This window comes from Oenanthe melanoleuca, chromosome 7 (genome assembly GCF_029582105.1).
Source record: "Oenanthe melanoleuca isolate GR-GAL-2019-014 chromosome 7, OMel1.0, whole genome shotgun sequence".
Classification (NCBI taxonomy): domain Eukaryota; kingdom Metazoa; phylum Chordata; class Aves; order Passeriformes; family Muscicapidae; genus Oenanthe; species Oenanthe melanoleuca.
In genome coordinates this window covers 14,949,115-14,969,020 of record NC_079341.1, presented here as the reverse complement: position 1 = coordinate 14,969,020, position 19,906 = coordinate 14,949,115, and the positions used below count along the sequence as shown (strand labels likewise).

General features: G+C 40.5%; 1 protein-coding gene across 1 annotated transcript in view; it reads right to left on the bottom strand.

Moving 5' to 3' along the window:
* Positions 1-19,906, bottom strand: part of TTN (titin) — a 235,634-nt gene that overhangs the window by 150,075 nt on the left and 65,653 nt on the right. The window contains exons 69-101 of the mRNA XM_056496551.1: positions 19,468-19,746; positions 19,091-19,369; positions 18,712-18,990; positions 18,324-18,611; positions 17,905-18,192; positions 16,746-17,027; positions 15,758-16,036; positions 15,364-15,645; positions 14,939-15,217; positions 14,527-14,814; positions 14,026-14,304; positions 13,643-13,921; positions 13,287-13,565; positions 12,858-13,145; positions 12,409-12,696; positions 9,391-9,672; positions 8,845-9,123; positions 8,453-8,734; positions 8,058-8,336; positions 7,280-7,567; positions 6,852-7,130; positions 6,487-6,765; positions 6,110-6,388; positions 5,348-5,635; positions 4,906-5,193; positions 4,115-4,405; positions 3,140-3,427; positions 2,055-2,147; positions 1,650-1,932; positions 1,215-1,395; positions 763-852; positions 413-680; positions 55-315 (exon numbers count right to left, since the gene is read on the bottom strand). Coding sequence (XP_056352526.1) covers positions 55-315; positions 413-680; positions 763-852; positions 1,215-1,395; positions 1,650-1,932; positions 2,055-2,147; positions 3,140-3,427; positions 4,115-4,405; positions 4,906-5,193; positions 5,348-5,635; positions 6,110-6,388; positions 6,487-6,765; positions 6,852-7,130; positions 7,280-7,567; positions 8,058-8,336; positions 8,453-8,734; positions 8,845-9,123; positions 9,391-9,672; positions 12,409-12,696; positions 12,858-13,145; positions 13,287-13,565; positions 13,643-13,921; positions 14,026-14,304; positions 14,527-14,814; positions 14,939-15,217; positions 15,364-15,645; positions 15,758-16,036; positions 16,746-17,027; positions 17,905-18,192; positions 18,324-18,611; positions 18,712-18,990; positions 19,091-19,369; positions 19,468-19,746 — 8,814 coding nt within the window. The remainder of the gene's footprint in view (positions 1-54; positions 316-412; positions 681-762; positions 853-1,214; positions 1,396-1,649; positions 1,933-2,054; positions 2,148-3,139; positions 3,428-4,114; positions 4,406-4,905; positions 5,194-5,347; positions 5,636-6,109; positions 6,389-6,486; positions 6,766-6,851; positions 7,131-7,279; positions 7,568-8,057; positions 8,337-8,452; positions 8,735-8,844; positions 9,124-9,390; positions 9,673-12,408; positions 12,697-12,857; positions 13,146-13,286; positions 13,566-13,642; positions 13,922-14,025; positions 14,305-14,526; positions 14,815-14,938; positions 15,218-15,363; positions 15,646-15,757; positions 16,037-16,745; positions 17,028-17,904; positions 18,193-18,323; positions 18,612-18,711; positions 18,991-19,090; positions 19,370-19,467; positions 19,747-19,906) is intronic.

Below are 19,906 nucleotides of genomic sequence, written 5' to 3'. Positions count from 1 at the left end.
AAACCTCCAGAAACTGTCACTATGGTAAGAAAGAGATTCTATATCTTTACAAACCTTCAATGGCCAGATCTGCTGTTGTTTCTAGACTGTCAAGCTTGCATGTGTACTGTCCCTCGTCTTCCGTTCTGACATCCTTGATGATGAGCTTGTGCACTTTGTCAGAGACTTGTGTTGAATATCTCCCTCCTATCTTAATGGGTCTCCCATTTCTATACCACTGAGACTTGGCATTTGGGATAGAGAACTGACAAGTCAGTGTGCATGTTTTTCCTTCCTTGAAAGTAGTGTCATGAAGATGCCGCTCAACTGCAGGTTCTATTAGCATGTTAAAACATATATTTTAACAGAGATCAGAGAGTGGAATAAATAAAGTGTAAAATAATTCAAATATATACTTCATAAGTACACTTACCAATCACAGTTAGCTTGGCACTGGCAATATGTGGTCCACACACTATTCTGAAATTTCCTTGATCACCAGGCTGGCAGTTCCTAATTCTCAGTATGTGGCGATCACCTTCAATTCTAATTTCATATTTGTCATTGGAGTCCAGTTTCTGGGTTCCCTTGTACCACGACAGTTTAATTTCTGGATAGTTAATCTTAATCTCACATTCAAAGACAGCATCCTCATCTGCTAAAACCGTCTGGTTTTCAATGTCTCTGATCAGAGTAATGGGCTGGAAAATATTAGTTTAAATTAATTTCAAGTTCCCTGTTGTAGATTTGAATACTTCATAAATCAGTCCAAAAATGTTTTACCTCTGTTTGTGTCAGTCGCTGCTGAATAAAAGCTACAAGCTCATCAAACTCCTGATCTTCCCTTTGAGCTTTCTCTGTGAGCTCAATTTCCTATAAAAATGCAGAATATACTCAAAGATTAAAGGATACTAAATGTCAAGATGTCCTGTTTATCCACACAGAATCCACCCCTACATCAAATTTTATGTAACTGTACTGTAACCAGTGTATCTTCCCATTCTAACAATTGCAGTCAAGTTTTGAAGACAGAACCTATTTAGCCAGAAGCCCCATTTATTCTTCTTGGATTCCAGCATGCAAGAAACTGAGAACTGCCAGTAAAAGATCTAAAGGGAACGAGGAATTCCTGCACACATCATAAATTCAGAGCTTCAGAGTGTGGACACCACGTGTGTTCAAGGGAAACATATTACTCCTAAGAGAGCCCATGCTGCAGTCACACTGTGTCTTACCAATCTATGGCTTTCTTCTGCTTGGGTTTGCTTTAGTAATTCAAAGGCTTGCAGGAGGCCACGGAAATCTGTGATTCCATACATGCGAGCATATTTCTCATATTCTTTGGGATCTACATTTTTGAGAAGTTCCAAGATATCAATAGGTTGCTCTTCCTCTTCTTTTCTTTTTGTTGGAGTGCTATGCAAATCAATAACAGAAGTTAACTATGCAGCATTTCATTCCCAGAAAGGTGTTTAGTGAAATACTGAATCACCTCAGAGCTGTCCTGTGCAGTAGAATCCTTTAACTTAGTCTAGTCAGGTGCTTTTATTTTTAGTACAGTTATTTGTATTTAATGAATATTTTAAAATTATATCTTGTTCTGAGATGTGTAATAAAAAAAGCTTCTTCTGTGTTGATAGCAAATTAATTCATTAAAATGTTCAATATACCTTTTTAGTTTTGCCCTGAGATCCCCTTCAACGACTTCTTTCTTTCTTTCTTCAACTTGCAGGTTTACACTCCTCTCAATTTCACCATGCTGGTTAAAAGCTACACATTTGTACATGCCAGAATCAGTTTTGATTGTGTCCTTTATTTCTAGTTTGGCTTCATCTCCTCTCTGCTGGATTGTAATGCGGCCTCCCTGGTTGAGTTGCCTCCATTTTCCCTTCATCCACTTAACATTTGGAATCGGATCTCCTCCAACTTTTGCAATAAATGTTGCAACGGTCTCTGCAGAAAGATGCAAATGAGGAAGCTAAGTCTTTCCAGTTGTTTATGACAGAGGGACACAATCTCAAACAAAAGGTGTAGGAAAATAGTAGGCATTGTACTGTTTTGAAAAGAGTTCTTACTTTCCATGACTTTGATACTCTGAGGCTCTGACACAAAATAAAGTTTGCCTTCCACTTCTGCTTTCTTAGCTGCTGGAGCAGCTGCTGGTTTTTCTAAAAAAACAGAGTCAGAGAGTTATAACAGATGGCTTCATGTAATCATTCATGTTCATAGGTGATGATGCTTCTGAAGGAATTGTAAAAAAGAAATTAATTCCTGAGATGGAACAAAATACTATGTAAGAGGTAAAAATGCAAAATACTTCTTTAATACTGTTTTAACCAACTTGCAGTTTTCTTTCCAGGTGAAACTGTCCACAATGGGCCATGCTGTGCTGTTCATTTACTCCAGTCAGGCCATTTATACTCTCCGTAGATGCAATTCCATAGACAGATATGCAAATAAAAAGACTCATTTTCTAAAATTGAAAAGGTTTTTGGTGATGTTTTCTCTTTTCAGTCTATTTCTGGATATTATGCCCTAAGAGTTACTTGCACTTTTTTATCAGTGGTCTGTTAAATTCTCTTGGGTTTTTTTTACTTAGTCCTTAGCCTAGTGGCTAGCCATGTAGTGAAAAAGACAATTTGTGTATTCTGCTGGGCTCTTATAAAGCAAGAGCCACACAGAAGGACTCGGGTTTAGACAATATTTACTTTCAGCTAAAAGGTCAAAATGTTTTAGAGCTGTAATAGTCTTAAAATACTAAGTCTTAAAAGACTCTAAGGCCACATGCTCAAATTACTTCTGTATTTTCCTTTAGTAACACCACTTTTCACATGCTTTCCATAAAACATGCATGGCCAAGTAATTTCACCCCTTTAGCTTGCATTTTTCCTAAATTTGGTGTTTAGATTTAGAAAATAAATTCTTAATCTCTTTGGCAGGAATGTACTATTGATTTGATCTTTCAGAATTTATGTCACTATAGGTATATGAATGTTGTTAAATACCCTATTTTACCAGATTCCACTGCTTTACAAAAAACTAAAAGTAAATAAGTGTTTGTTATTAGATTATTAACTTTTTTGTTCCAGAGAAAAAAGAATGGGATAGAGTTTTAGTTGACATTTTCATCATATGCCTTATTTTCTCCGTGTTACTGTACCTTTGACTGTCACTTTAGATTTGCAAGTATCAGTGCCAGCTGCATTTGAAGCTTTGCATACGTATTCTCCTGAATCTGATTTGGTAACTGCAGCAAGTTCTAGAAGAGCTACTCCATTAGCAAAGCTGAAGTTGCATCTGTCTGAAGCTCTTATTTCCTTTCCTGCCTTCAGCCACTGGACGCGGATGGGCTGTGATCCCTGGACGTGACAGCTAAGCTGTAGGATATCACCTTCCTCTGCTGCTGCTGGCTGAAGAGGCTGGTCAAAAACTGGAGGCTTTTTAGGTTCTGGAATATGAAAATGCTTGAGTGAATACTCAGGAAAGCATGACCAAGAATATAAGAGAGAGAGATACATGTGATTCCTAAGGAGGCAATGGCAAGGAATGGAGGATGATAAACAGAGGTCTGAGAATGTCAATCATTATGTTATAAAATGGGATAAATATCAAGACAGTATTACAGTGTATTTCCTATATAAACATGCAAGAAATATCTTTATCCCATTAGCAAGAACCTTTATGTGCAAAAAAATAGTATGAGAACTAAGGCACCATTAGGTTGCAAAACTATATAAAAGTCTTTAAAGAAATAAACTTGCAATTACCTGCAAGACTATTATAATGAAGTGCCATGCTACCACAATGCAGTGTCAACACTGCCTAAGCTTAGATTTCATTGCACAAACCTCCTGTTAACTCCATTGAAAGAGAATGATTAAAAATTCAACAGAAATTTCACAATGATTTCAATCTTTCAGTTATAGTAAATAGTGAAAAAGAAGCTTCTCCTTCCTTGCGAAAAAAATCACAAAAATAAAAAAAATTCCTGACCATGAGGTTTATGTCCATCTCTGGACAAATCACTGCTGTTCAAGCTAAAAAACCCAGCTCATTAGAGAGAGAGAAGCTATATATTTGCAGCTAAAAAACCAAAGAAAAGCAGGAAGCAAAGGAAAAGAAGACTTCAACCAACCTCTGATAACAACTGAAGATGTACTCAACACGCTTCCTGCTTCATTGGACACTTTACAGGTGTATAAACCAGCATCCGATTGCTCTACGGCCTTTATATGCAAAAGCAAGGTATTGTTTTTGAAAGATATCTCACAGTGAGCACTTGAATGGACTTCCTGATTGTTTTTATACCAAGCAACAGTCAAAGGCTGAGAGCCAGAAACACGACCCTCAAGTTTAAGTTCATTCCCTTCTGTTTCTTCTACTGCTTCAGACAGTTTCTTAGTAAAAGTAGGAGGAGTTTTTCGTTCTGTAAAAAAAGAACATAAATTCTATGAATCTATCTTGAGGTGAAAAATCCTAAAGGCAATGTTTCAAGAAAAATTTGAACATTGGGGAATTGATATTTGCGCTCATTTAAACTGGATATATTTTTAAAGGGAAATTATGCTAAAATAAACAGCAGGAGTCCTGCTCTTACAGTTACTGGTGCTGTATTTTCCTGTGTGAAAAAAAAAAATTCTCTTCAATTGATTTAAGTCATACACCATTTAAATAACCCCAAGAGTTTTGTGAAGTTCTTAAGAAAGAAATAGGCCAAAGCCTATTGAGAAAGCAAGCCAAAGAGAATGTTTTATTTCTCCTCTCATTGCTTTAGTGACCCTTCCTAATTCCCTTAAAAGAGTCATAGGTATCTCCAGATAGACACTCTCAGGCTACATCTCAAAAGTTTTCTTGCAGTAATAAGTCCAACCTCCTTCATAACTGAAGTCAGAAAAATGTAAATACAGTGTATTATCTATTCAGTACCTTTAACAGCCAGTTGAGCTGTGCAAGAGTCCTTTCCAACTTCATTGCTAGCATAGCATGTATATGTTCCAGAATCTCCCCTGTCAACTCTCAAGATGGTCAAATGGGCTGTGTTGTCTACATAACTGATCTGATAGTTCTTTCCTGTTCTAATTTCTTGGCCATCTTTTGCCCAAGTGACTCTAATAGGCTGTGTTCCAGAAACATGACACTCAAAATCAGCACTTTCTCCAATAATGCCATCCACAGGTGTAAGTGGAATGTCAAAGAATGGAGGAGTCTTCCCTTCTGAAGAGTGAAAGAAACAAAAAACCATCACTTTAAAATCTCAATTTACTTTAAAACTGTGTGAAATAAGAATCTCTTGTACAACATTAAATCCACATATAAAGCAAAACTCAGATTTAAGACGTTTCCATCAAATACTTCACAGCCCACCAACCTGTGAGGACAAGCCTGCCACTAGAAGAAGCAGTCCCAATGGCATTGACAGCTGTGCAGGTGTACTGCCCAATAAGGCTCCTATCTGTCTTCAAAATCTGCAGAGTGGCTACATTGTCTACAAAGGAGGTGTGAACATTGTAGTCCTCTTTGACACGCACGCCGTCTTTGAACCAAGACACTTGGATGGGTTCTGAGCCAGCAATGCCACAGTCAAACACGACTGGTAAGCCAACAGTCTCGTGAACATCTCTCAGTTTTCGTGTGAAAGAAGGAGGAAGCTTACGCTCTGTAACAGAACAAGTATTGTTCAGTGAAGCCTTTCAGAAGACATGCACCTCTTGCTGTACTCACCAATAATCTCTGACTAATATGCTGTAGAGTACAGCGGATTTTTGCTCATAACTTCCAATTAAAAATATTATTTAGCATGTAATTTATTTTGAACTTGTAAAGAGCCCTGTGCATATTGTTGCAGGAAGAGAGGTCTCATTTTTTTTCTCTAGACCCAGTGAGCCTCAGGATTGCTAATACTAATAGGGATGGACGATACAGAGGCTTGTAACACTGCAGAAGAGCTGGGGTCAATAAGTGCTGTATTTAAATAACTGGTCGGCTTTTGTTAGTAGAAGACAATGCCACAGGGTATCTTACACATCAAGAAACAGTAAAGTGTTTTACAAGGAAGAGGCAATTGTTGTTTTTCGAAATAGCGAAGCATATTTAAGAAAAACAGGCATATATTTAAAAATGAAATATTCACCTTGAACTGTAAGCAAAGATGATGAAGAAGCCTCCCCAACAGAGTTTTCTACTTTGCAGATGTACTCCCCACTGTCACTACTGTCTACTTGGCTGAAAACCAGAGTAGCAATTTGGTTCCTAAAGTGCATTTTCACAGTAGCAGTTCCTCTCAGCTTTGTATCGCCTTTGTACCAAGACACAATCATTTCTGGTGTTCCAGCAACCTGGCACTGTAAGGATGCAGAGTCTCCAACAGTCACCTGCACGGGCTCCAAGGGGGTGATGAAGAAAGGTGGTTCTGAAGGACAAAGACATGCCATTAGCATAAAAAGATATTGCATGGTGGCCATTAGTTGTTCAAATAACACTTGCTGAAATGATGCTGGCTTGACGCACCTAGCATTGTGATTGTACCATGACAAGTATCTTTCCCAGAATCATTTTCAATCTGACAAGAATATTGTCCTTGATCTTCTAGTTTGCTGCTAGGGATTTCCAGTATGGCAGATGTGTCTGTAGTAGTGATGCTACACTTTTCAGAGTGCATTATTTTCACTCCGTTTTTCTTCCATGTCACTGAAATCGGTGGAGTACCCGTATATGTGCATTCCAAGATTAAATTTTTCCCTTTCTCTACACTTAAATCATTCAGCTTCTTCACAAATTTGGCTGGTTCTATAATGAACAATAGGAAGAAAGCAAATTAAATAAAGCCAAGAGGTCATCTTTAAGAAGCATAAGAAGCAGTAGTCTGGACAAACCTTTGACAAAAAGATGTGTTGTGCAAGAAATTTTTCCTGCCTCATTAGAGACCTGGCAGGTGTAGTCTCCACTCTCAAGTGGATGGACATCAAAAAGCTCCAGTTCTGCAAGGGAATCTTGCAAGGTCATATTGCATCTGGGTCCTGGTACTAGCTCAACACTGCCTCTGAACCATTTAACTTCCAATGGAGGGGAGCCTTTTATGATACTAGTGAAGGTTATGTTTGCCCCAGATAAAACATCCAGTGGTTCAGGTTTCTTCGCAAAAGATGGTGGTTCTAAGCACACAAGTAAAACAGACAGAGAAGAAGTACATTTGAACTTCTTTTGAAGATCACAGTCATCAGAAATATTCAACAAAGAAAAAATGAAATATTTGTGAAAATAAATTTGAATCCTCTGATTCTGGCTTCTTACTGATACTGACCTCTAACACTCAAAAATGCGCTGCATTCATCAGCCCCAGCTACATTAGTAGCTGTGCACAAATAAGTTCCCATATCAGACTCCTCAAGTCCATTCACTTTCAGAGAACAGGTATTGTCTGTAAGAGTAGCCTGATACTTCTCTCCACTGGTAATCTCTTGTCCATCATGAAACCAGGAAACCAGAATGGGTGGTGACCCATAAACCTTGCACTCCAGTACAGCAGAAGAGCCCAGCTGACCATATGTTTCTTTCAGTTTTCTTGTGAAAGAAGGAGGTATAATACGATCTGCATTTGTTACAAAATAAAAGTAAAAATAAAAATTACCATACAGGGTTCTTAAAATGCAGGAAGTTCTCCATGCATAATACAATTAGTGACCTTTCTTTTGCTGTATCTGCTTTGGCAATATACTCTGACACATCTAAGCATTTGAAAAATAGTCAATGGTTAAGCACATGCTGGAACTTTCATTCGCAATCTTTGAGGAAAACCTTTTTTTTTTTTTTTTTGCCATTCTTTTTTATAGGCAACAGTATTGCACCAGCTGTCTACAACACATAGATTAAAGCTGAAGAAACCAAGTCCTTTCAATAATTCCTGTCCCTCAGAGTTTAAGTAGGCATCGATTCTTGATGCCTGTTAAAGTGACATGCCAACTACTCCTAAAATTATACAACTCTCTTAGGCTGCCAATCACAACAGCCACTTTGCTATCTGAAGGCTTTGTAAAGGAGCTAAAGGATCAGAGGTGACTCAGAAAGAGTAGTCAACTAACCTGAAACGTGCACTGAAGCTGTGCAGCTGCTTTTACCAACACTGTTTTTCACCTCAAAAGTATATTCTCCACTGTCTTCTAGTGTTGCATTCAGGATCTTAAGCCCAGAAACTTTGTTGAAGAAACTGATTTTATATTTATGGTCAGTGGACAGCTCATTACCATCCTTAAACCACCTAGCAGTAAGCTCTGGTGTGCCATCTACTGTGCATTCCAGAGTGCAAGAGTCTCCAGCTGTAACTTTGACTGGGCCTGGCTTCTCTACAATGACTGCAGGTTCTGCAATGAAATGCAAGTCAGAAGAAAATTTAGAACAATGAAATAGCTATTATTATGATTAAAATTTAAATTTTAAAGCATCTTAAAACATGTGTTTTTTATCTCATGCTACCAACCTAGCACTTTCAGCGTGGCAAAGCATTCCTGAACTCCAGCATCATTTTTTATCTGACAAATGTATTTCCCAGCATTGGCTGGTTCTGCATTTCCAATCTGCAGAGTTGCAATGTTTTCTGAGTAGGAGATCCAAAGATTATCGCTTTCTCTGATGATTTCCCCTTTGTCTTTTAACCACAGAACAGAAATGGGCTGTGATCCTTGTACTGCAGCCTGCAGTTCAATCGACTCCCCGACTACCACAGTGAGATCACTCAGCTTCTTCACAAAGGTTGGTGGTGCTATTTAAGAGAAGATATTTGACAGTAAAGAACCCTGCCAGGAGCGGAAAAGTAGGAGAAGAATTGCAGGAACAAAGAAATGCCAAGAAGATGCCAATCTTTGTACAAACCTCTTAGTGTTACAGAGCCAATACAGGAGTCACTTCCCACATCATTTACAGCCTTACAGTGATATTCACCAACATCTGCAGTATCCACACTGAGAATGTGAAGAGTAGCTATGTAGTTCTCAGACATGACCTTGTACTTCTTGCTGCTCCTAATTTCTCGTTTGTCTTTGTACCATGAAATCTGGAATGGAGGAGTGCCCTGGAGCTCACACTCCAGATGAATATCAGACCCTTTCAAGGTCTCTACTGGATGGGGCTTCTTGGTAAAAATGGGGGGTGCTGGAAAAAAGAAAAAAGAGTTATCCTTTGTGTTATTAAAGCAAAAGAGATTAAAGAGGACAGAAGATTCAAGTAACTCTTCTGAAGCTAAGTAGCAAAGACAAACAATAGATAAGAAAGATCTGCACAGAGATCAAAAACAGACGAGATTTACAATCTACGTAGACAGGTTTTGGCATTTCTGACAAAAGAAAGTGGGATTTAAGAGCTTTTCTTGAAGGAAGACCCTTACAGTTAGAAAGGGAAGGAAAGAGCTGAGATTCTGACCTTTTACTCTCAGTGTGGTGCTGGTGCTCGCACTACCCGCTGGATTCTGAGCTTCACAAGTGTAGTCACCACTGTCTTCAACACTGAGGTTGTGCATTTCAATGACTGCCACTGAATCCACAAAGGACATCCTGTATTTTTCACTGGGATGGATTTCAGTTTCACCTTTGTACCAGGTGACTTTGATTTCTGGAGATCCACCTATTTTGCACTCATACGTTGTGGAATCGTGCTGTTTCACAAGTTTTGAGGAGTCTAGTTTCTTAATAAACCTTGGTGGTTCTGGAAAGCCAAAAAGGGGAGATGATGCTTTAAACTGCACTAAATGTTCAAATAAGCAGGGAAATATGCAACTGGAACTGTAAACTTTAGGGACTTAAGCAAAAAATCTGATTTTGCAATTGCTATGAAATTTTTTTAGATTATTTCAAGTTGGTCCAAAATCCAGATTAAGAAGCAAATAATTTTTCTATATGCATTCCAGTGAGTTTCTCCTTATTTTAATGACCCACTGCATCTCTCCTTGTACATATGGACTAGAGATTAGTTCATATGTGTGGCTTTCTTTACAAAATAGCTCTTGTTATACATGAGTAATTAAAATGCCTGATGAAAATGGAAGAATCCAACAGTTCAGCCAAAATATGTTATTAAAAGCATTTATGTTTAGTATTGTAGCAATTGCTTTATATCCTGTGATTAATAATTAACATAGTCAATAAATGTATCTGGAATATAATCCCTCACACATTTAATGCAAAACCGAACATAAAGTGGCACATAAAGAGCAAAAGTTAAGGAGCTTGGGTAGCAAACAGAAGAGCTTAGAAATAATCATGCTGAGGAGAATTATGAGATGGCTGGTATTACAGACACTGGTGTTAAATGTCCTGTACTGAAAAGTAAAACAGATGGCTACATTTCGTTCCATAAGGAGAGGAAAGGAGTGGAAGTTTGATACTTTTAATCAAAAATACCATCTAGATGATTAGAATCACAAGACTGAATGCTCATAGATCAAAGATATAACCCGTAAAACCAAGAGGTGGTAACATGGGTACAACAAACAAATCTCTCTGCAAAACAGGATGAAGTGCCTCTTTGAGTGGCTGTCTGTAAAGTGTAGGAAGAATATCTAATTAATTGTGGATTATATCAACCTGTGGAACAGTTGCAGAACATCCTGTGTTGCTAGAAACAAAACTTCCTGAGTTTCTAAAAATAGAAATGATGACTTGTTAACATCAGGACTCTTGGAACCTTAGCAATTTACTCTCAGATTTCACTTTGAGAAAGAGCTGATAATCTATCTGCACACTAACATTTGCTGAGTAGCCACACTCTGATTCCACTCCTTTCAAAAAATGAGGGTATACACATTAGTAAGGTTATATATCTAGAATGTAAGGCAGTTCTAGAACATAAAGCAATTATTAAAACCACAGATTGGGAACATTAGATGCTAGAGTGAGAAAGTTAATAAAAAACTGTGAGGTTTTCAAGGTCAGTTAAAAAAAGATCTTAACTCTACAAACAAAAGGCTGCATGTCATGGAGGTGAGACAGCATATGCTCAAATTAAACAGATGCAAATCAATGCACCCAAAAAGATTGTCCTTTCAAGTTCTATAGAAATTGGTTGAAAACCATCAACATCACTAATTTTACAGCCCTGGGAAACTATACAAATTACAAAGAATACTGACACTAAAAAGTGTCAGGAAATTCAGGATCAAAAAATTAAATAATAGTACTGAAAAAACTCCTCAGGTTTTTATGAATAAAAATTTGAAGAGTAAAAAAATAAATAAAGTCAGCTGGGATCATTTTACAAATGGTAACTGTTCAAAGAAAGCTATTAGCAATGATATAATTAATAATAAACTGAATTATTGTGGTGGAAAGAAGCTTCAGATCTTTTAAAGAGGTTTGATTTCTTGCTACAATTTTTCAGTGCATTTTGTAAGCTACAAAATGCAAGCTACATAATACTGCAGCTCTAATTATTGCTGAATCCAGGTAATTCAGTCTAATGCACTATTTCCACCCTCACCAAGAAAATTGATTATGGCTGGAATAAACTTGATATTTATAAAACGTCTAACAAATAATTAATACAAAATCTTGCTACTAGTAGCTCAGTTTCCTGTGTTATTTTTCTTAGAGAATCAAAGGATTTGCTCTTGAAATATACTCCCTCCCCCTTTGCACTCCAAATTCTTACAGAGGAAAGAGAAAAAAAAAAAAAAAAGAAAAATGAGGAAAAAAAGTGCTGAAGCAACAGGGACCTTTTAACTAAGGCATAACCTAAGCAGCATATATTACATTTCTTCTTTTATAAAATCAGTAAGATTGAAATATCTGGAACAGCTATAAATATGTTTCCACCTACAATGAGGAAATTGCACTGGTATACATGTGTCACTTGCACTAAGACAGTCTGAGCCATTCATAAATTTATATTTTACTTTTAGATCCACACACTATAAGGAGAGGTGAAGTGTTGGGTGGGATGGATATTTGTCACCAAATCTGCTCTCAGATCTCAGCTTTGCTGTTTAGAAGAGCAATTTTCAATGTTTTCAATCTGTGAAAGAGCAAAGCTGTTTGCAGGAGCTGCACACGCAGTAAAAATACTTTTAAGCCTCATAAGTGAACTGAATTTCTCTGTTTCCTTTCATTCCCCTGGGCAACCTAGTGACTGTCACTGCTAGAGAGAGACTTTAGAAAGACAGATGTTTCTGGCCAACAGAACCATTCATAAAGGCACAACAAACTAATAAGGGAGAGTCAATGTTTCAGTGGAAGATAAGAAAAGATAAGAAAAATAATGTACTATACCAAAGCAGAAGAAATGTAAGTATTTAAGTATTACAACAACATTTAAGTGAAATAAGACATCTCAGAGTAACCTCTTGTAAAGACTGTTAGTCGCACACGTGTCTGCATTCAGGACTGTGTTTTCCAGGTGTCTGCCTTGCAAAGAAAAGATTATAAACACTGGAGCCCACAGCAATACCTTGTACAGCCAGCTGAGCTGCGCACGCATCCTTTCCAACACTGTTGCTGGCAGTACATGTGTAGAGTCCAGCATCCCCTTTACCAACTTTTAGCACTGTCAAGCTGGCTGTGTTTTCCACCAGTGTCATTTTGTAGTTGCCGCCTGGACGAATCTCTCTGTTGTCTCTTGTCCAAGTAATCCTCATGGGAGCAGAACCAGTCAAGTGGCACTTGAAGGTTGCACTTTCCCCTAGTGCCACATCGATAGATACTGGCTTGACATCAAAGAAGGGAGGTTGCAGGTGCTCTGCAAAGAGGAAAGCATGGCAGAGCTCACCACCAAGCCTGCCTCACCACGCCATGCCCATCGTCCCTGGCCACCAAACAATGGGCTGAGTGGGAAAAACGGTGGAGAAGTAAAAGAGCAAAGACACACAAAAGATTTTCATTACAGTGTGATCTACAAACCTGTAAGGAGAAGTTTGGCACTGGAAGAGGCAGTCCCCAGAGCATTTTGGGCTGAGCAAGTGTATTGGCCACAGTAATCCATACTAGTTTCTAAGATCTGTAAAGTCGCAACATTATTTAAGAAGGCTGATTGCATGTTATCAGTGTTGCTCAGGAGAACCCCATCCTTGTACCAAGACACCTGGATGGGCTCTGAGCCAGTTATGCGGCAGTCAAATGTCACTGGGGCACCAACCACCTCCTGAATGTCTTTAAGTTTTCTGGTGAACGTAGGGGGAAGTTGACGCTCTGCAAAACAATAATATCAACACTATCAGTAGGAAGCCAACCTAAAATTAATTACCTTTGAAGTTAATAAAACCCCCTTTCTGTAGACAACAAAGAGTTCCTCCAAAGTACCCCACAAAAGAGTGGCTCTTGGCCCATCACCTTTAACAACGAGCAAAGCTGTGGAGGTGGCAAAGCCGATGCTATTTTCTGCTTTGCAGATATATTCTCCAATGTTGCTATCCTCTACAGCAGAGAATGCCAGTGTTGCCACATTGTTCTTGAAGTGCATTTTGTAAGCCTGTGTTGATCTGAGCTTGGTGTCATCCTTGTACCAGGACACCTTGATTTCTGGTGAACCGCCAATCTGGCATTTTAAGGTCAAGGGCTCGCCCACCTTCACCTCCACACGGTCCAGGTGCGTGACAAAATAAGGTGGTTCTAGGGAAGGAGAGAAAGTGGTGAGCAGAGGCAGAGCATCACTGGGGTGTGCTAGGGGAATCAGGGGTGATGAATACCTAAGATGGATACAAGGCTGTGGCAAACATCCCCACCCGCCTCATTTGCCACCTCACAGATATATTCGCCTTCGTCATTCTTTGTGCTGTTGAAGATTTCAAGGATGCCAGATTTTTCAGTAGTTGTAACAGTGCAGCGTTGAGACTGAGCAATGGGCATGCCATTTTTCTTCCAGGTAACAGAGATGGGAGGGGTGCCAATGTAGCTGCTTTCTAGCACAATGGACTTCCCCTGCTCCACACTGAAATCACTTAATTTCTTCACAAAGACTGCAGGCTCTGTGGGGAGGTATAAATCAATAGTAAGAGGGACAGATGTGGAAGAGCTGCAGGCAGGGAGTGAATGAAGATAACTGTGCATTCATGCACACAGCCAAACACACCTTTCACAAAGAGCTGTGTTGTACATGAGGCACTGCCAGCATCATTTGTGACCACACAGGCATAGTCCCCGCTGTGGCCTGGCTCCACGTTGTACAGCTGCAGCTGTGCCACAGACTCATTGAGAGAGATGGAGCAGTTGCTGTCTGGCACCAGCTCCCTGATGCCTCGGAACCAGGTCACTTTGAAGGGAGTACTGCCCTTGATGTAGCTGGTGAATGTCACATTTGATCCAGGCAAAACTTCCTGGGGATCAGGTGTCTTCACAAAAGAAGGTGGTTCTAATGATCATGCAAAGAAGTGGAAGAGGGAGAAAGATGTTAATAGGAGGGTCTCTGTGGGAAGGAAAATGAGCAGGCTTGAGTCAGAAAGAAAAAATAAAAGAAACCACAGGAAAAAAACCCAAATCAAACAAACCATGAAAAGAAACCATGGGAAACCAAAGAAATAAAAGAGAAGAGGGAAGAAGAATTTTGAAGGCATGGCAGTATCCTTCCACTGACCTTGTACAGTCAAGAAGGCACTGCATTCATCAGATCCAGCCACGTTGGCTGCCACACATGTATATGACCCTGTATCTGTGACATCCAAGGCATTCAGCTTCAAAGCACAAACATTATCCAAGAATGAGATTTCATATTTTTCTCCACTAACAATCTCATTCCCATCTTGAAACCAAGACACAGATATGGGAGCTGTGCCAGACACTTTGCACTCCAGCAGCACAGAGGATCCCAGCACCCCATTTGTCTCCTTTAGTTTTCTTGAGAAGGAAGGAGGAACAAGGCGATCTAAGTAGGACAGGGCAGAAGAACAGGAAGACAAGTGTTGAGGTTTCTTTCGAGGGAAAGAAAAGGGGGAAAAATAAAAGCTTTCTTTAAAGACAAGAGAGAACAATAAAGACATAGAGCTGACCTGAAACATCAACTGAAGAAGTGCAGCTGCTGTCCCCCACCTCATTGTGCACCTCAAAAGTATACAAGCCCCTGTCTCCCCTGTCTGCAGAAAAGACTTTCAAAGTGGATATATTGTTGAAAAAGGTAATTTGGTATTTGCGGTCACTCTTTAGTTCTCTGCCATCTTTGTACCACTTGGTGATCAGCTCAGGTGTCCCTCCTACTTTGCACTCCAATGTAAAAGGATTGCCAGCCATTACTGTGATCGGCTCAGTCTTCTCCAAGATGACTGCTGGTTCTGAAATAGGAAGGGAGGGGTCTGTGTGTCACAGGGAAATCTGCTCACAAACCTGTGAGCACAGGGTGTAAGCAGAAGGCAAAGGCTGGTAGAGCCAGCTGTGCAAGCTAAGACACAGTACCTACAGTGGAGTAGGCTATACCCACCTAGGACCTGTAAAAAGGCAGAGCACTCCCGCATGCCAGCATCATTTTTGATCTGACAGATGTACTTTCCAACATCAGTTCCCTCTGCACTGGCAATCTCAAGAGTTGCAATGTTGTCCATAAACCACATTTGAACATTTTCACTCTCCCTAATAACTTCACCCTTATCCTTGAGCCAGACAACAGAAATTGGTGGGGATCCTTCCACCACTGCCTGCAGGGCTGTTGGCTCCCCGATGAAGATTGCAGTGTCACTCAGCTTCTTGGCAAACCGTGGAGGTTCTGATAGCAAAAACAAGGAGGCAGAGGACAGTTAATCATACATGCTTGGTTGTAAGAGCGACAGCCAAGAGATCAAGAAAAGAGGGCAGTGATGTTGATCCTCTATACAAACCTTTGAATTTCACTGGGCAGGTGCAAGTGTCGCTTCCCACCTCATTCATAGCTTTGCACTGGTATTCTCCAGTATCTTGAGATTCCAAATTGAGAATGTGAAGACTGGCTACAGAGTGCTTTGCTGTCACCTTGAACTTCTTGCTGCTCCTGACCTGCCTCCGGTCCTTGAACCAAGCCACCTCAAAGGGTGGGGTCCCTGCTATCTCGCACTGCAGGATAACATCTGAGCCTTTAAGAGTGTCCACAGGGCTTGGCACCTTGCTAAAAACAGGCGGTTCTATAAAAAAAGAATCACATCATAATGTGTGAGCTTCCTTCTCTGGGTGGGTTTCTGGATAGTAGCAGGAAGCAATGTATTCAGGAAGGGAGCCTACGCTCATATCGTAAACACATATTTAGCTTTTAAATATCTAAAAAAATCCCAGAACTCAAGAGTCCAAAGGGCAGAAAATGTGATACTTTTTGCACCTGTTTGGAAACAATGCTAAGTGTTCTTCCCCCAAAGCCACTCTCCCTGCACTCTAGGGTCACATTCCATCTTACATTCCATCTTTCTTCCCTGCTCTTTCTAGTCAGGAAAGCTACAGTCAGTGAAGCTCAGCCCCCTCTTCCGTCTTAAATTTCATTCCTGTCAGTATCACTGGGTATAAAAAGGAGGCAGAGGAATGGCTGAAGAATATTTCCAGCTCCCTCACCATGGCTGGTATTCCATCTATTCCATGCTTTCGTTGTGATCTGAAAGTCTTGCCTTGCTCAGCCTGCAACTGACTTAAATGGGGAGACGAGGGAATGACTGCAAGGTGCTGAACACCCACCACTATTTCCTGCCTGACCTCTGCTGCTTAAACACAGCAGCACTTAAATGCAAGAGCAGCTGCAGAGACACCGGCCCAGCAGCCAGCAGCTGCTGCAGCAGCAGCGGGATGTGCAGCCAGGAGCAGGCGTGGCAGCCAGGGATTCTGGTGGAGTGCAGAGCCCGTGCTGACCTTTCACTGTGACTGAAGTGCTGCAGCTGGCTGTGCCTGCAGAGTTGTGGGCCTCGCAGATGTAATCCCCAGCGTCGGCAGCACTGGCACCCAGGATGGTCAGCGTTGCCACGGAGTCTATGAAGGACATGTGCAGCCTGTCGCTTGCCTGGAGTGCCTGCTCGTTCTTGTACCACACAATTCTGATCTCTGGTGTGCCACTGATTTTACATTCAAGCTGAACTGTGTCCCCCTGCTTCACGAACCGCAAAGCTTCAGGCTTCTTGGTGAACTTGGGAGGTTCTGCAGAACAGAATAAGTATGTAGAGAAGGACAACATACCTGTTTGCCACGTGAAATCTACAGTGCTGAGCAAGAGTTCTGGGAGGCACAAGAGTACTACAGCACAAAAATAAAATTGTTACAGAAGTTGTGTGCATCCCCAAACAGAGCTTCCTCTCAAGGAAATACAGAAGATGAAGAAAAGAAGGCAAAGACAACAATTAAAACTATGTTCTTCCAGCTTTAGACCATGCTGCATCAGACAGTTGAAGCTGTAAAAGAATGGTTACTCCACCAAATGGAAATTTTGCTGATACCTTTGAGTGGTAACAAGTAATAGGATTCCCACTTCAACATGAAAGATTTGACAAGCCCTTCATCCCTGGGAGCATCAGAACCACGGTAGGGATCATTTCACTTGCTTACACTTCTTTAAAGTATATTTATGCATGAAGAAATTAAGTTATTCATAGTCTAGATTAAATAAAAAAATTCAGAAACTCCAACTGAAATCTTTAGCAAATTCGAAAGAGTCACCTAACACTGGTCAACAAAAGCAAGGTAGAGCTGTATTTACCAACCATTTTCCATATAGCAATTGCTATGAGTGACTATCACAGTGACTATAGTTTAACTATTAAAGTAAAAAGCAGTGTGAGTGCAATTCTCCATACAAACAGATTCACACAGGTACTTTTCTCCATGAAGATTTTGCAGGTACAAAAGTCTCCTGCAGTTACACAGTATGATGGGAGGTAGTCATTACATGATTAATGTCTGCAGTCTGGAAAGCTACTTTCTATATATTTCTAAAGTAGAAATGGTGGAAGATCAAAGACAAAGAGACCTCTTTAACCCCCCCAAAAAAGAAAATGTACAAGCAAAGGTGACTTAATACCTTTGACACTGAGTTGGGCTGAGCAGAAGTCTTTCCCAGCTTCATTACTAGCTTGGCAAGTATATTGCCCAGAGTCTCCTTTACCCACTCTGAGCACTCGAAGGTGAGCTGTGTTGGCTGTGAATGTAATATTGTAATTTCCTCCAGTTCGGATCTCCCGACCATCCTTGGACCACGTTATGTGTATAGGCTGGGCTCCCGTAACATGACATTCAAAATCAGCACTTTCTCCAAAAGGCACATCAATAGATTCTGGTTTGATGTCGAAGACGGGTGCTTGCTTGGGTTCTAGAAACACAAGAAAACCATGTAATGCTCACACCTCAGAAAAAAGTAATCCAACACACAGATACCATTTCATGCATGAAATAAGAGAGAGGAGCCTGTGATCCAAGTAAAAGCCTTATAAGCCCACACACCTGCCACTGTGAGCCGAGCACTTGAGGTGGCAGTGCCCACAGGATTGGTGGCTGTGCAGGAGTATTGCCCAGTGTGATTCATCTCGGTTCGCGCCAGCTGCAGCACTGCAACGTTATCTACAAAGGATGTGTGCACACTGTGGTCATCCTTGAGCAGCACACCATCTTTGTGCCAAGTGACTGTAATGGGCTCTGAGCCATTCAGCCGACACATAAGCTTAAGGGGCAAACCAGCAGGGTGCTCGATGTCCTTTAATTTCCTTGCAAAGGAAGGTGGTTTTTTGCGCTCTGGAAGAAAGCAAGTAAAGGATAAATACATGCTAGGAAGCAACTTTTTATAGTTTTGAAAGAGAAAAAGCAATTTAGCAAGTTAATATAAAATCATCACCTTGGACTGTTAAGAGAGCCTTTGTAGATGCAGTTCCTACACTGTTTTCTGCCTTGCAGATATATTCTCCACTGTCGTTGATAGCCACTTTGTTGAAAATAAGTGTAGCAACATTGTCTTTAAAGAACACTTTATACTCAGGAGTAGACCTGAGTTTTGTATCACCTTTGTACCAAGACACAGTAATTTCAGGTGTTCCAGCAACATGGCATTGCAATGTTGTGTAAGACCCAACTGACACCTCAAGAGGCTCCAAGTGTGTAACAAAGTAGGGAGGTTCTAAAAAAAGAGAAGCAATTAGTCAGGCTTGTTGTGTGCCAGTTTTTGAAAAGCATACACTTGAAAAAAGGCAAGGAAAAGAAGCAAAGGGAGCACACACCTAGGGTAGAGACTACAGCCTCACAAACATCTCTTCCTGCCTCATTTTCAAGATGGCAAGTGTATTCTCCTGCATCTTCTTTGGTGCTGTCAAGTATTTCCAGGATGCAGGATTTCTCTGTGGTGGTGATGCTACACTTCTGAGACTGTGTGATGGTGTGGCCATTCTTCTTCCATGTCACAGAGATGGGCAGGCTGCCTGTGTAAGTGCCCTCTAGGATGATGGGCTTGCCAGGCTCCACATACTGATCACTCAGTTTCTTCACAAAGACAGCTGGCTCTAACAAAAGGTAAGTCACAAATGTTGAGCAGAACGTGCCAAAAGGAGAGAAGGAAACAATAATTTAAGGTAAATGAAGAGACGCCATCTTTACAAACCTTTTACTGTAAGGTGTGTGGTACAATTTACCCTGCCAGCATCATTAGTCACTAGACAAGTGTACTCTCCACTTTGGGGAGGAGTTACATCAAATAACTCAAGCTCCACAACGGACTCCTCCAAGTAGATATTGCATTTGTCCCCTGGCACAAGTTCATTGGCCCCTCTAAACCAGTTAACCTTAAAAGGAGGGGTTCCTCTGACAACACATGTGAAAGTGATGCTTGTGCCTGGCAATACATCCAGAGGCTCTGGGGTCCTCTCAAAAGAAGGTGGCTCTAAATAAACAAAAGAAAAAGATAGATGAGACAATTGCTTCAACATAGCTCTGGTATTTCCACACACCTACTGACGATAAAGAGCAAAATCTTTATTTTTCTGTCAACAATTTTCCCCAAGAATATTTACAAAAGACTGCAGGTAATTTGAAGAGAGAAA